Source organism: Daphnia magna, linkage group LG2 (genome assembly GCF_020631705.1).
Source record: "Daphnia magna isolate NIES linkage group LG2, ASM2063170v1.1, whole genome shotgun sequence".
NCBI lineage: Eukaryota > Metazoa > Arthropoda > Branchiopoda > Diplostraca > Daphniidae > Daphnia > Daphnia magna.
This window is the reverse complement of record NC_059183.1, coordinates 6,104,343-6,119,576: the sequence shown is the minus strand read 5'-3', so window position 1 is coordinate 6,119,576 and position 15,234 is coordinate 6,104,343. Positions and strand designations below refer to the sequence as shown.

At 46.9% G+C, this 15,234-nt stretch overlaps 1 protein-coding gene and 1 pseudogene across 1 annotated transcript; both read right to left on the bottom strand.

Annotated features, from left to right (window-relative positions):
* Window positions 1-3,279: 3,279 nt before the first annotated feature.
* LOC123469846 lies at window positions 3,280-4,415 on the bottom strand (annotated as a pseudogene).
* Window positions 4,416-10,570: 6,155 nt separating this feature from the next.
* Window positions 10,571-12,448, bottom strand: LOC123469845. Its single transcript, XM_045169192.1, has one exon. It carries the CDS (start codon window positions 12,446-12,448, stop codon window positions 10,571-10,573), a length of 1,878 nt encoding a protein of 625 aa, XP_045025127.1.
* Between the last annotated feature and the right edge of the window lie 2,786 nt (window positions 12,449-15,234).

The following is a 15,234-nucleotide window of genomic DNA, read 5'->3' as shown; positions in this document are numbered from 1 at the left end:
CTCCAACATTCTCTTCTCCTTGGTCATATGAATGGATCTCGATGTTACCAACTCCATGTACTTCCATCTTGATTGATCCAATTCCATACACATGACAGGTGCCTGGTTTAACTGGCTCAAATGTAGTAAAGAAATGACGTTGATCTGTCATATGATGTGTGGCTCCAGAGTCAGCATACCAGTCGTTAGTCTTTTTAGCAAGAAAACAGACTGAAGAAAGGCAATTAAATGTCGGATCACGTTGATCGTTTTCATATCCACCATCGTTAAAGTTACGATTGCTATCCTGTTTTCCTTGGCGGGCTTTCTTTTCTTCTGCATGTCTTCTGTTTCTGCAATTTCGAGCTAAATGGCCTGGTTCTCCGCACTCGTAACAATCATATGAGCCAAACGTTGGTCTTGATCCATGATTGTAACCTTGATATGTGTAGATATTTTTAGAAACATGAAACAAGCTACAATATAGTTTACTATATACCTCTACCATCATTATGGTTGCCTCGATTTCTCGTTTGACTTCCACTATAATTTCCGGGTCCACCTCTGTGCCCACGATAATTGTATCCTCCACGATGACTTCCAGCTCCTCTGTATCTACCACCTCGCTGACCTCCTCGTCCTTGATAGCCACCTCTTCCACCTCCAGCTGCATAGGCCTTGTCAATTTGATTTTCGTCAGTAACAGATTTCTTTTGTCTACTCGGATGAGAAGCAAAGAATGCAACATCTGCTGGATTTGATAAACCGCCATCTCTTCCTTTTATTCTTGTTTCTTCTAGTATCAGTCGAGCAGTGAGTGTCAATATGTTTCGATTTTCATCTCTTAGCTGAGTTTCCCAGGCTGTAACTACTGCGTGGTAGCTTGGAGGCAGTGTGGACAGAATTCTTTCCTCCATTTGAATATAGGTAACTGGGGCACCAACATTTTGCAGTTCATCTGCCATTTGTCTGTAATTATTTATGAGTGTCGACACACTGTGGTCTATGACACAGCCATTTAAACAAAATTTTTACAATATTGTTTTCCTATTTACTTATTTGACTTTTTTTTTTATTACCAGGATCCATCTGATACTGAAAGAATCTGGCTGTTAATTGGCCTGTATTGGCAGCTGCTACTTGAGCATACTCCTGATTCAATCGCTGCCACATTTCTGCTGCATCAGCTGATCCTCCTACTGATGTCTGGTATGAGGTTTCAAGACTACTGTAAATGAGTCCACTAGCAAATGCATCTTTCTCAATCCATGCATCTATTTCGGCTTGATTCTCGACTACGTCTTCATTCCTTATCTGCATAAATAAACAGTAAATTTCAATTTTCTGATTTAAAATATTACTGAAAATATTTCCTCTCTGTGGGTACATTTGATCTGACTGATACCTCTCTGTGGGTCAAAAGACTTTACGTTACTTTGAAAAAATTAACAAATTCAATTCTGTCTACTGTGGAATCAAATTACAACACCTCTCTGGTTGCATTACAAAAATTTAAAAAAATACTGCAACTCTCAGTGGGTGTACTGCAAAGAAAAAAAACTGCACCTCTCCATGGGTGTATAACAAAAAAAATTACTGCATCTCTCTATGGATGAATTCATAAACACATCAATGAACCTCTCTGTGGGCGTATTACAAAATAACTTCACCTGTCAGTGGGTGTATTAAAAAAAATTTACTGTACCTCTCTGTGGGTAAATTTTAAAAAAATTACAGAACCTCTCTGTGGGTTAAATGCAAAAAAAAAGTACTACAGCTCTCTGTCAATTGAAACACATTTTTCACTTACTCTCGACAAGTTAAAATAAATTTATTACCTCTATTGGTCTAGTCTCTGTTCCTTGGATAATGCTCTCCAATCTTTGGCCCGTGCCATGAGAAGCACGCCAAAAGTCCACTGAGAAAAACCAGTCCCATTAAATCTAGCTTGGAATATTCCATTATTCCCACTAATAAGTTGATTTGCCATGCTTCTTTAGATAATTAAGCGGAAAAATTCAAGGGTCCCATAACCTGTTAGAATAAATAATACACAACATAACATATTAATCCTTACTCATACCTTTATTGGTTCATGTTCACACATAGAACAATATCAGAACAGATTAACACGAGACACAGATACAGGAGAGCAGTTGTTACCAGGATGATGATGAAAAGAACAAGGAGGGATCTACACTAGAAGAGATCTGCAGACGACAACTATGACAGTTGATCAATAGCGACACCTATTGATAAAACCTCTTACTTAATGTGTTCCATGGTTGAGATTTTCCTCAACAAATGGGTCTCCCCTCACCAACAGGGTAAAAAAAGAAGTAGTTCAGTAATTTAAACGGAAAATGCATTGTTGTATTCTTCTAAGAGCGTACGACATGTTTCTTCACAAAAACGAACACAACTTTTTTTATTAGTAACACTATATTTAGGAGGGGGAATGCTACAAATATAATAATCACAAGAATGATATCCATTTGCAAACATGGGATGTTTAGTTAGGAAACCAGTGATCGATTTATTGCAGTGATCCATAGTATACTAATCGCACAGAACTCCAACATTTTTTCCCCCTTCTTCCCATTTATCTATCACCGCCTGTTTTTTTACTAGACTCGCACATCAATCGAAATGAAAGTACATGTCCTACCATTGCTTTACTTTTTTTATTTCCTTTTTTTTTTTCACAATAAAAAATGCACCAATCACCAATTCTGACTTTCTGCTTAGAAACGGAGCGAACAAGTAACTGTCGACTTAAAAGAAAATTAGAGCTTTGAGTTACCCTTGTAAGACGATCATTACTTTGTTTGCGCACACCATTCTCACAGAACCATACAACAGATGATTTTTTAATCACTTTTTGGCTTCCCTCATCGCTGGTGAGTAAAACAAATGGACTAGATTTGATTAAATGGGTCGGGTCAAACAAAGGCCCAAATCGAGGATGACCGAAATTTTTATTACCGAGTTCGTTGCAATTAGAGACAATTTGACGCTCAAGAATCTCCCTATAGTCTTTAAAATCGGCATTACTGATAGAAGTAAGAACACTTGCATCAAAACTATCTACTTCGTCCAAAAAGTCATTTCCCTGATTTTCAATACTTTCGCATTTCTCGTCAACATCAAGCTCATTGCTGAGTTCGTTTTGACGTACTGCCTGATTCATTTTCCAAGCTAACCAATTGTCGAAATTGAAACACTCAGCATCTGAAACAATGACTCCCATGCTAACCATGGTCGATTTAGAATCTTCTTTTGCTCTTAAGATGGTCGCCTCTATTTCTTCAATGGACGGAAGAGATTTACAAAAATAACTCTCGCCGCTCCCCCCAAAGCGATCAAGGTTTTTTCAATTCTGGACAATCTAATTCCATCTGATTTAGACGATGAAATCAAGCGCAATTGAACATCAATTTTGCGACATCGATTGTACAGAAAATCTTGTAAAGTAAAAGTTAATTGACTACTGCCAACAGGAGTGAACGATCGTGCTGCTTTGAAATAGGATTCACAGGGCTGGCTTTATAGAAAACAGATAGAAAACAGCCATGGCATAAATAGTTCAGGGGTCCCGCTTTCTTGTAATCTTAAAATTAACATTACCAATGAATGGGCATTGATTTCGATGCACAAGTAAGCGTTCAGCGTGATGAAATGCTTCGCTAAAGGATATACGTCATCGCAGGACAACAAATAACGCCAGTATCTGAGACAAAATACACAGTACCACAGACGGTACACTCGTTCTAATGGCTCTAATTTCTTGTCTAGGAAACTGGAAGTAACTTTGTTCATAAGATTGAGATAAAACCGTGTCGCTTCCGACCCAGAGACAATACCCAACAATTCGGTTAACCGGGGATTACACAGACGAGTTACAGCATCATAATTCATCTTATCAATGAGTTCTAAATCTCGATCTCGCAATCCATGCTTGTCTTTGGTAACACCAATGTTTTTTATAAGATTTATAATGTGAGCAGGACTGGCAATTTTGTTACCAGACGGTAAGATATTTTGGGTTTTCCAAAATCGCGTTTGTAGTTTCGCGCCAAGGTGAATGGTGTCTTGAACAGGTATGCAATCTCTAAGAAAATCACACAAAAAAACTTCCACCTTTTCCGAAGATACAGTGCGTTGACTGGAATTGCAGCTGGGAGCTCGGATTGAGGAGTTGAGAAGCAAGAGACAGAGAAGCCACGAGACGCCATAGGTTCCGCATCACCTTCATTTCTCTTGAATCTCCATCAGTAGAATAAATCAGAACTTGTATTCCCTCTGCAGTTAATTTTTCCTTCACATGGTTAAGACGATTTTTCACATTACCGGCCGTAAACTTGTTGCTTGCGTCCGTAGGCGAAAAGTCGGATCGCAGGGAGGCCGACAACAATTGGCTGGATCATGCCAATCATAACAACACTAAAGAAAATATGGAATTTAAAACAATCCACCAATAAATGTAAATAACAATTGAAATACGCTTACCTAGCCCTGTCGTGATGATCAAATTGATTTAAGATATCCTGAGCGGTACGGGCATTTGACGCAGTTGAATCCGGAAAGACATTAGATGTTAATGGATTGGAAAATCCCATTAAACAATTCTTTTTTGCGTAGTACTCGACTCGACCTACGACTCCCGTCGCATCTTCTGATAAGCAAATAATAAGAGGTGCACCGTTTGAAACTAAATACTCCTTTACTTTGGAAACATTTAAGCAATCCTCGTCGACTGAAATGTCAAACTTGACAAGCTTCTGATGTATTGTAGTAGGAGACGGAAATATTCCCGGAAAATTCGCGTAAAAAATTTCGTAAAGGCGACGACCTCCAAGTATCCAAACGTTAAGGCAGAAATGTTCTAATACAGCATCGTTATGACGGATTTTATTTGGACTCTTCCCATTCTGAGTTATAGATTGTTGCATCATTCTTTTTAACAGCGATTGGCCAGGTAGACCTACTTCAAACTGTTGTCCTTGGAATGATTGCAGAAGTGAATATTTATCCTCTAGATTCTTCAATTGCAAGCGGAGGGAATCGTTTTCTTGACGCTCCGTAAAATCTTCAATATCTTTCAGTATTTCAAAGTAGTGAGGAATGCGACTTTGAGCAGCGGCACAAGATGCTTTTAACAATGTTCTTTGACGTCGAAATTCTCTGCTGTTCCAATTTGATTTCAGAGTGGAGGTGCTTGGAACTTCCTCTCCTCGTTCTTCCTGTGCTCCTCCAGCTGAATTGTGTCAGAGATTTTTCTTCTTTTTCACCTTCTTACTTGTCGATGAAGATGGTGCTTTCGATCGCTTAGTCGATTGAGGGAATTACACTGTGGGAATCACACTGCATGATGCCAAGTTATTTATTATATCAGCATCTTGTTCATCTAGATAATAAGAGAAGATATGGATGTTCGTAATTCATTCATCTTTCACTGTACTAAAGGAAATACCTGGATGCGTGAAAGACGTGGAAGCAGTTTCTGTCTGTTTCTGGGCTCCATCGAAACTGGAAAGATACATGAAAGACGATGAGGCGTTGGTTGAAGTTTCACCTGAGGGTGTTTCAGCAGTCTGTTGTTGGAGAACATCTAAAATGAAAACACATTCATAATTCCAATTTTTCCCAGATGGGAAAAAACAATTCATGAAGTAAATACGAGTAAAAAGCATAACATAAACAGAATATGATGAATACAAAAGCTACCTGATTCAATCATACATGTAGATACAGATGAATCCATGTTTACAGTAATCTCTTGTTGGATGTTCTTTATGCTAGGATTATGCACTTGGACTATTACAAATTCCAACTGCTGTGGACTGGGAATGTTCAGATCGTTTCCATTGCAAGCTGCAATTTACATATGGCAGAGTTCGACTGCTTCATCAAACAGGTGATAATATTTTCTTTAATTGAAAACAAAGAAGACATGTTCTGAAGTTTTAGTCGGTTTCCCCAACGTAGGAGATATTCTTCTAATGTCAACTTATTCGCAGTTGTGGTTGCCTCTTCATCCACTAGAAAATCAGAATCAATTTTAAAAGTCAGCTGGTCACTTCCAGGTTTCCCTGTTGTAAAAAATCGGTTATCTATATCATGAAAATAAAAAAACACTTAAAACTTATTAGATATACCAGTCATTACTTTCCAGAAGAGAACGTTGTTGATTTAGACTTGTTCTTCTTTTCATGAGGGGATAACACACTTTGGTAGCTTTCTAGGACTTGTTTACAGACTTCACTGATGACGCGAAGAACAACTTTGTCTCCAGGTAATGTTATGTTTGTAGGCAATGTTGTATGAGACATAGATGTCGCGGTGATCGTGGCAGCTGAGTGGTGGGCATTCGGGCTCGCAACTCTTTGCAGTAAAGTTCTTCTTTCCATGTCCGTTTCGAGTGTCGTCTTAACCTTGTATTGTAATAACGTGCGTCCGTACAATATACGCAGATCTTACAAAGACACAACATGGCGCAGTTGGTATCACCTTTAGTTCCCTGTAATTGGTGGTAACGAGTTTAACAGATCGCAAATTCTTCTCATCGCGTGTTCGGTGGTTGCCGCCATCTTGAAATAGTAGCCATCACGTTCGCACTAGACATTGAAGTGTAGGTTCAGGTACATTTTACTCTTCAGTGCAGACGTGTGGAGAGTCCTAATTTTTTTCCAGTTTGTAAGTAAGATCATTCGTTGCGACACCAATTTGTCGAGTTATCGTTCGAACGATTCATTTGGCAGTGTCGGTGATCAAAAACATTCTGGTTCACGCATATCGTGTAGTGGTTCGCCGGTATGAAAAGTATACTCTGTGGATCGTCATTTACTTCATATCTACTGTAACATTTTATGCAATACCTGGTGGGCACCGTTGTGCTAAGGCGCACATACGTGACTGTATTATTTCCGGTGTTTAACCTATCGTGAGTGTGTTGTGAGTCGTGCATGGACGCCCCATATTTTTTGAGACATCCTCGTCGTCAACGTTCATCCCAAGTTTCTCGTATCCGGATCCCACGACCACACAGCATGACGACAGCAGCAGACGCGTTGGCAGCAGCCAACGCAGCGACAGCAGCCATCGCAGCGACCGATGCCCGAATTGACGCCATTGAAACCGGCCAAACGGCCATAGCGAACAAGTTAGCTCAAATTATGGTTCTTATTCAAGCGGGCGGTGGCGCAGCTGGCGGCGTTGCGGGAGGCGGTTGTGCTGGCAGGAGTGGTGGTGCTGGTGGAGGCGGTGGCGGTTCTGGCGCTGGTGGAGGTGGTGGCGGTGGCGGAGCTGGTGGAGGCGGTGGCGCTGGTGGTTGCGGCGGAGGCGGCCATCCGGTGTTCCCACAACGACGGCGGCTGGACCCCTCTGGCGTAGACAAGCTTCATAGTGACATATCTATTCCACTTTTGAAATCATGGAGAAACCGGTGGAATGATTTCGCTGAGTTAAGTCAGTTGGCTATTTATCCCAACTCGGAGCAGATGGCCGCATTTCGGATGACTCTGGATTCTACGATGCAGCAAGTGATGGAAGTAGGATTGGGCATCACGCCGGCAACCATAACTACACCCGAGGACGTACTCGACCGTATAGCAGATTACATCCGAGCCAAGCGAAACGTCGCGCTTGACCGGGTAGCATTTGAAAAACGTCGACAGGGACCGTCGGAGTCATTTGATGATTTCTTCATCGGATTGCGTCGTCTAGCTGATGCAGCGGATTTGTGCGGAACGTGTTCAGAGACAAGACTCGTGACACGCATCATTGCTGGAACCTGGGATTCGGAAACAAAAAAGAAGTTGTTGGCCATTAGCCCGTTTCCGTCGCTGCAAGATACGGTCAACATTTGTCGTAGCGAGGAATCAGCACGGGCAAATGAGCGCACCCTCAGCGGACAATCGGGAGTGGCAGCTATAACAACAAAGCCATCTCAACCAGATCGTCGCTCATCAAAAGGCGAATGTGGTTCGTGTGGTCGTGCATCTCACGATCAAGGGGAATCCTGCCCAGCAAGCGGGAAGTCATGTCACACATGCGGGAAACTGGGTCACTTTTCCCCTAAATGCCCTAATCGAGAAAAGGATAAAAACGGGAAAGGCGGTGGCACGAGCATGGGCGCTGGAAAGAAGTCTGTATCAAGTCCGTGTAATAAGAAGGGAGCCGGGTACAAGCAAGACCGTATCCTACGCTTGAGCTCTACACACTGGCCCACATAACGGGGGGGAGGGGGAGACATCATTGCCAGGTCATTCCATGTTCTTTGTTTTCGGATTTTTTTTTTTTTCTTTTGTTGTTTTTTTTTTTTTTTTTTTTTTTTGCATTGTGATTTGATTACGGGCTGGGTTCTGACATGGCAAATGGGGAAAGCATGACATTATAACAGAGGATGGAAAGAAAGAAACTTAGGGGTTGATAAACATAATGCGAGTTAATTTTTGTTGGAACTGTTGCGGATTCGGGCAGAGCGACGGGGGGCTTCGGCTGTCGGTGTGGCTGGACCATCCGGCGTCGGCGAATTGGGGGTGGAAGTCGTTGAAGGTTGTGCTGGGCGATCCGGTGGGGTGGGCGGAAGAGCCGACCAGCTGGGGTCTTGATCAAATAATCGCGGAATGGGCCGGTTTCGACGATGATACCAGGGGTTGACCAGCGTTTATTTAAGTGGTTCTGGATGACGACGGAATCGCCGATGGAAAACGGAGGGAGAGGGTGCGCGCGCTGGTTGAAATGAGCGGCACGAAGAGTGCGGGCTCGCAAGGCCTGCTTCTCAAGTTGTACGGCCGATTTTTGCCATTGGGGTGCGAATGCGCGGCGGTGGGCCGGAAGGCAATCTCTGACGGGCCGATTAAAAACTAGCTGGGCGGGTGAAGCTCCACCAGACAGTGGTGCGTTGCGGTAGAGTAGGAGGCCTTTGCTGAATTGGTCCATGTCGAAGGAGCCCGCCGACCACGATCCGCGGATGAGCTTTTTCATGCTCTTTACGGACACCTCCGCAAAGCCGTTAGATTGCGGATACCCTGCCGAGGAAGTGCCGTAGCTGATGCCCCATTCACGAAGAAAGGACTGAAATTCGTCTGCAGTGAACTGGGGCCCGCCGTCCGACCAAAATTTGATTGGTGCACCCGCGCCGAAGGCAAAGAAGGAGCGGAGAGCGTCGACCACCTTGCGTGCAGAGGTGTTTTTGCCCGGAAATGGGACGACGTGGGGCCATCCACTGAATTGGTCTGCGATTATTAAAAAATCGCGACCGTTGTGGCATCCGAGGTCGGCATGGATAAACTCGAACGGCCGCGATGCTTTCTGGTGGGGCAGCAAAGGTTCCGGCGGGTGTGAGGGAAGATGTTCAGTGCAAGTGGGACAAGCACGGGCCGCGGTGATGATCTTGCTGTCCATGGACGGCCAATACATGGTTTGACGGGCCCGTTGCCGTAACTTTGTTGAGCCCTGGTGCATCAAGATAAGATTTTTGAGGACCTCACGACGAACGGCCTCTGGAATGACGACACGGCAGCCCATCACGATGATATCGTCGTCTTTGTCGATGGCGAGGAGGCTTCTGACGCACCAGAAAGGACGAAGGGGCAGCGGTAAGTTGCATTTCTCGTTGGGAAAACCGGTTCGGATGACGTCACGTAAAGCAATCATGACAGGGTCAACCGCGGCGGCAGCTGACACCTTGTCGAGGAGCGGGTCGCTCGTGCAGGGGTCTGATCCGTCGATGGTGGATATCAGCGCCACACGGGTGGAGAATGATGTTGGGCCTTCCGCCAGTTCATCCACTGGATATGCGGGGCGGATAGGCGAACGCGAGAGGGCGTCGGCCATTAGATTCTCCTTCCCAGGGATCCAGCGGGCTGTGAATGCATAACGCTGCATTTTTAGGCGTAGGCGCAGGATCCGTGGGTTATCGAGTTTGTCCAAGTTGTAATCGTTTAAGATCGGGATGAGCGGCCGATGATCCGTGAGGAGAAGGAATGATGGGAGGCCTTCCAAAAACTGCCGGCCCTTTTGCATGGCCCAGGCTGCACCCAGGCACTCCAGCTCGATCATGGCGTAGCGTGTCTCCGCGTCGGATAGAAAACGTGATCCGGCCTGGACCACGTTCCACTTCCCATTGGGATTTTGTTGACGGATGATAAAACCAAGACCTCTCAGGCGGGAGGCATCGACATGGAGGGCCGTGGGTAGTGCTGGGTTGTAAAAGGACAGCTCGGCGGAAGATGACAATTCGGAGCGGGCAGCGTTGAAGGCGGCGTCGTGCTGTGTTGTCCATTCCCACTGGAAATTCTTTTTTAGAAGGGGGGAAAGGGGTGCGAGTGCCGCTGCTAAGTTGTCGGAGAAATTGCCCATCTGCTGGCACAGACCGTGGAATGCTCTCATCTCCGTGATGGTGGTGGGGGTAGGGAATCGACTGATGGCCGATAAGAGTTCCGGGGATGGGATGGAAGCCGGTGTTGCTCAGGATATAGCCGCCAGACAGAACAGACGGCTGGGCAAATTGGATTTTACCGGTGTTTATGGCGATTTGGTTGTCGGCGGCGCGCTGGAACACTTGTTGGACGAGAGAAATGTGCTCCTAGTATGTCTCGGAGAATATGAGGATGTCTTCAATTATCCGACGGCAATTTGGAATATCATCGAATACAGCCGAAACGCGTCGGCTGTAGTCGTCAGCGGCGTGGCAAACACCGAAAGGCAACCGGCGGTACATGTAGCGGCCAAACGGGGTTGAGAAGGTGGTCATCGTCGCTGACTCGTCGTCTAATGGCACCTGGTGGTATCCTTTCAACGCGTCGATGACGGTGAAAAAGCGCATCCCGGCCGGAATCGAACGGACGGCCTGGAACGGGGTGGCCGTTTCGAATGTTGGTCGGACGATGAAGGCGTTAAGGGGGGTAAAATCGACACATACGCGTATGCCGCCGTCCTTTTTCGGAGCAATGACCATAGGGTGGACCCATGCTGTCGGCTCGGTGACCTTGCAGATGATTTGTTGCTCCTCGAGCGAATCCAGCTCTGTTTTGAGTTTTGGGAGCAACGGGACGGAGACTGGTCGCGAACCTCTCATCGCGGATGGTATGGCCCCGTCGGCTAACTGGAAGTGGCAGGGAGGGCCTACCATGGGGCGACATATACCGTCGAAGATGAGGGGATGGGCAGCCATTAAATATTTCAGCTTATTAGCTTTCTCTAAATCCGTAGGATGGGCTGTGATTTGCTGAACGCGCCAATGGGGGTAATCCAGGGGTAGGATGCCGAGTTTTTTCTGCGTTTCTTTTGATAGAACTGGTTGCTGGAGATTTTTAAGGACGTGAATGGTGGTAAGTACTGGCGTGCCTCCGTTGACGGGTCCTACGCTAATGGTTGCCTGGAAGGTGCCAAATGACGTTATGGCATCGCCAGTCGCCGTTACGGCTCGCGTTGTGATGGGGCAAAGTGGAGTCGCGGCGAATCGCGATTGGTGAAGTGCATGTGGTACGGCATCAATCGAGGCGCCCGTGTCGGGCAGGAAGAGCACTGCTGTGGGCGTGTCGCTGTCGGCAGGCGAGACGCTGGTTTCAATAAGTTCCCCTGGTAAAATGGATCCGATGACGATACTTCCCGCTGTCTCGGGTTTCGAAGATTTTCGTGAGCAGACTTTTTGAAAATGGCCTATTATGCCACAGCCGCCACATTCTTTTCCATTGGCTGGGCATTCAGACTTTGGGTGGAACGAGTCGGCTCCGCAGTTCCAACATCCGTGTGGTGGGGCACCTGCTGGTGGGCCACGCCGGAAGTTGCGTTGGAAAGCTGGGTGTGGGGAACGAGCAGCGGACTTTGAGTCGGTTTTGACGGTATTGTTTTTGATTTGCTGGATAGATGGTGGATCGTTTTGCCGCAGGTTAGCTGCCTGCATTTGTGTTGCTTCGGCCGTGCGCAGTGTTGTTAAAGCGTTGGTGAGGGATAGTGTAGCGCCTTCCTGCAACAACTTACGCCGAACTTCATCACTGTGGACGCCGTAAATGATTTGGCCCAACAACCGGGTGTCCTGGCATTTGTTGCAACAATCCGTGTTGAATTCGCATTTTTGTGCGAGATCGCGCAGCTCGCAAACCCAACTGTCTACGGATTCTTTTTCACGTTGTATACGAAGGGCGAATTGTTGGCGCCAAACGTGGCAATTCCTCCCAGCGTTACACCGTTCACGAAGTTTGCCGATGATAATATCGGGGTCACCAAGTTCGATATCAGACAGGCCCATCGTGCAGATGGCCTGTAAAGTAGGCTTCGATAAGCAGGACAGCAGGATATTTGCCTTATAGGACGCGCGGTCCGCTTGAGGAAGGGCTGTATCGATGGTAGATAAGGCCAAAAATATAGTCCACTGGCGCTGCCAGAGCTCAAAGGCGTCCTTATATTCGTCAAAATCGAACGGTGGCGGGGAGCCGTAGGGCTTAAATGGCTCCGGGGGCATGGTGGACGACGAAGTTCAGATGTGCCCAACACGGGGGATGACCGCAGGCGGGGACGCGCAAAGAAGGAAACCGATCACACAAAAACAAAATGGCAGATGGAAAAATGTGTTGCGGGATATGGCTGAGTTTGAGTACGATGTAGCCTGTGATGCGTCACAACGCAAAGGGTAATATAATTCACATCCACATTTTAGGTAAGGGTACACAGTGTAAATGGCGAAACACGGGGTAGTGCCGTGTGGCTACGGTTGAGTTAAAGTGGGAGGCTGGTAGTGCCGTGCGCAACCACGTGGTGGGAGTCGGTAGGTAGAGTGTGCACGAGAGCTTCACAAGGTGATATGAAAATGTTTAGTCAACTCACAAAGGACACAGTCACGGTTCACGTGTGGGAGGAGGGGTGGTGACGATAATCAACTGCGCCATGGAAAGAAGTCTGTATCAAGTCCGTGTAATAAGAAGGGAGCCGGGTACAAGCAAGACCGTATCCTACGCTTGAGCTCTACACACTGGCCCACATAACGGGGGGGAGGGGGAGACATCATTGCCAGGTCATTCCAGGCGCTAAATCCAAAATGGCGCACATCATTATCGGAAATATTCAAGCAAATCACAAGCGTCGTGGATCCCCTACCATCTCATTGGAGGTACTGAAAGACACCGGTGAGGGAGCTGTGAGGCTAACCAACGTTATTCCAGACCCTGGAGCTGAAGTGAGTGTATGCTGGAGAGACATCATGGAGGCCATCGGGTAATCAGAGAAACAGCTATCAGCCTCTTCTTTTGATTTGGTGATGGCCGACCGTTCATCCCCGCTGTTGTCGATTGGGCAACGGGATCTTTCAGTGCGATACGGTGACCGAGACGCCCGCATCACGGCTGTGTTTTGCCCCGAGGTTAACGGAATGCTGTTGTGTCGGGTAGACTGCATCAGTTTGAACATTTTACATCAGGATTACCCTAAACCGTTTAGCTTCGGTGGCAGCAGCGGACGTGCCATCACGTCCGGAAACTACAGCAGAACCACCTGGTGCCCCCTTTCTTCGTGGAGTTTACATCCCGATGGAGCCCAGCACGGAACAAATTTCTCTCATCGAATCGGCCATCGTAGCTGAGTTTGAGACGGTGTTCGACCAAGATGATGAGCTTCGCAAAATGGTGGGACCAGACATGGTGATTCAAGTGCGGGAGGATGCCGTTCCATTTTATGTCAATGGGGCACGACCGATTTCGTTTGGTGACCGTGCAGATGTGAAAAATCTGTTGGATAATCTAGTTACGAAAAAAGTGATTGTGCCGGTCAGCGAACCATCGGAGTGGGCAGCTCCATTAGTAGTGATCCGTGGTGCAAACGGGAAAATCAGGCTATGTGTTGATCACACGCGGCTGAACAAGTTCGTCCTTCGGCCAACGCACCCAACCCGCACGCCGCGAGATGCAGTGGCGGAAATCGATAGTGAGTGTCGCTTCTTCACCAGCTTCGACGCCGTGAATGGATATTATCAGATCCCGCTTCATCCATCCAGCCAACCCCTTACAACATTCATGACGCCATGGGGGCGATACAAATTTCTACGCGCGTTTATGGGCCTATGTAGTTCAGGAGACGAATATAACCGTCGAGCAGACGCCGCCTTCGCGGCCATGACGAATACAGTTCGCGTGGTGGATAATTTACTGCGATTTGATCGCTCATTTCCCCACCCACGTCGCGGGAGTATGCGCCATTTTGCAGGCCGCCCGCGTAGCCGGGATCACGTTCAGCAGGGAAAAATTTCGGTTCGCCAAATCCCGACTTTCGCTGGGTCAGGTACGACATCCAGCATGGCGGTATCACCATCGAGGAGGATAAACTGCGAGCGTTGTCACAGTTTCCGCGTCCAACCAACATCTCGGAGCTCCGGTCATTTATGGGCTTAGTGGAGCAATTGGCCGGATTCTCCACGGAGGTGGCGGCAGCAAAAGCTCCTCTTCGCCCTCTGCTCAGTACCCGTAATCCATATGTATGGAACGCAGACCATGATCAAGCTTTTGAAGCAGTAAAAGTGGCCCTCACATCACCACCAGTGATAGTCCATTTTGATCCAGGACGCGAAACTATCATATAGGTCGACGCATCCCGAAAAAAACGGCATGGGGTATGCGTTATTGCAGCGCCACGGCGATTCATGGAGGTTGGTGGACGCTAACTCGCGGTGGTGCACAGACACGGAGTCCAAATATGCTATCGTAGAGCTTGAACTAGCAGCTGTGGAGTGGGCCATCCGGAAGTGCCGTTTATATTTATCCGGCCTCCCAAATTTTACATTAATGGTGGACCATCAGGCGTTGGTATCCATTTTAGACAAGTATACTCTCGACGCCATTGACAACCCGAAAATTCAACGCCTCAAGGAGCGATTATCACCTTACTCATTCACGACGGTGTGGCGAAAGGGAAAAGATCACGCAATACCGGACGCGCTATCACGCGCTCCGGTAAACGACCCGGTAGCAGAGGACCAATGCATTGGAACGGAGCTGGCATTTACGGTATGCAAAGTAGCCATTCAGAGCGTCAATAACATCCTCGACCTTGCAGACGACGCAGCTTCAACACCACATCTACCGGACACGCTGATGGAGGAGTTACGGACAGCGGCTGCAGCAGATCCCCATTATGCTGATTTAATTGTGGCAATTGAGACCGGATTTCTGGCCAACCGAACACACACTCCAACGCATGTCCGACAATATTGGTCCATCCGAGAGCAGTTATCGACAGACGGCGGCATCGTGTTACACGGAT

What these genes read in the sequence shown, in the direction of transcription:
- LOC123469845 (XM_045169192.1), bottom strand. Translation starts at nt 12,448, where the DNA reads ATGCCCCCGGAGCCATTTAAGCCCTACGGCTCCCCGCCACCGTTCGAT.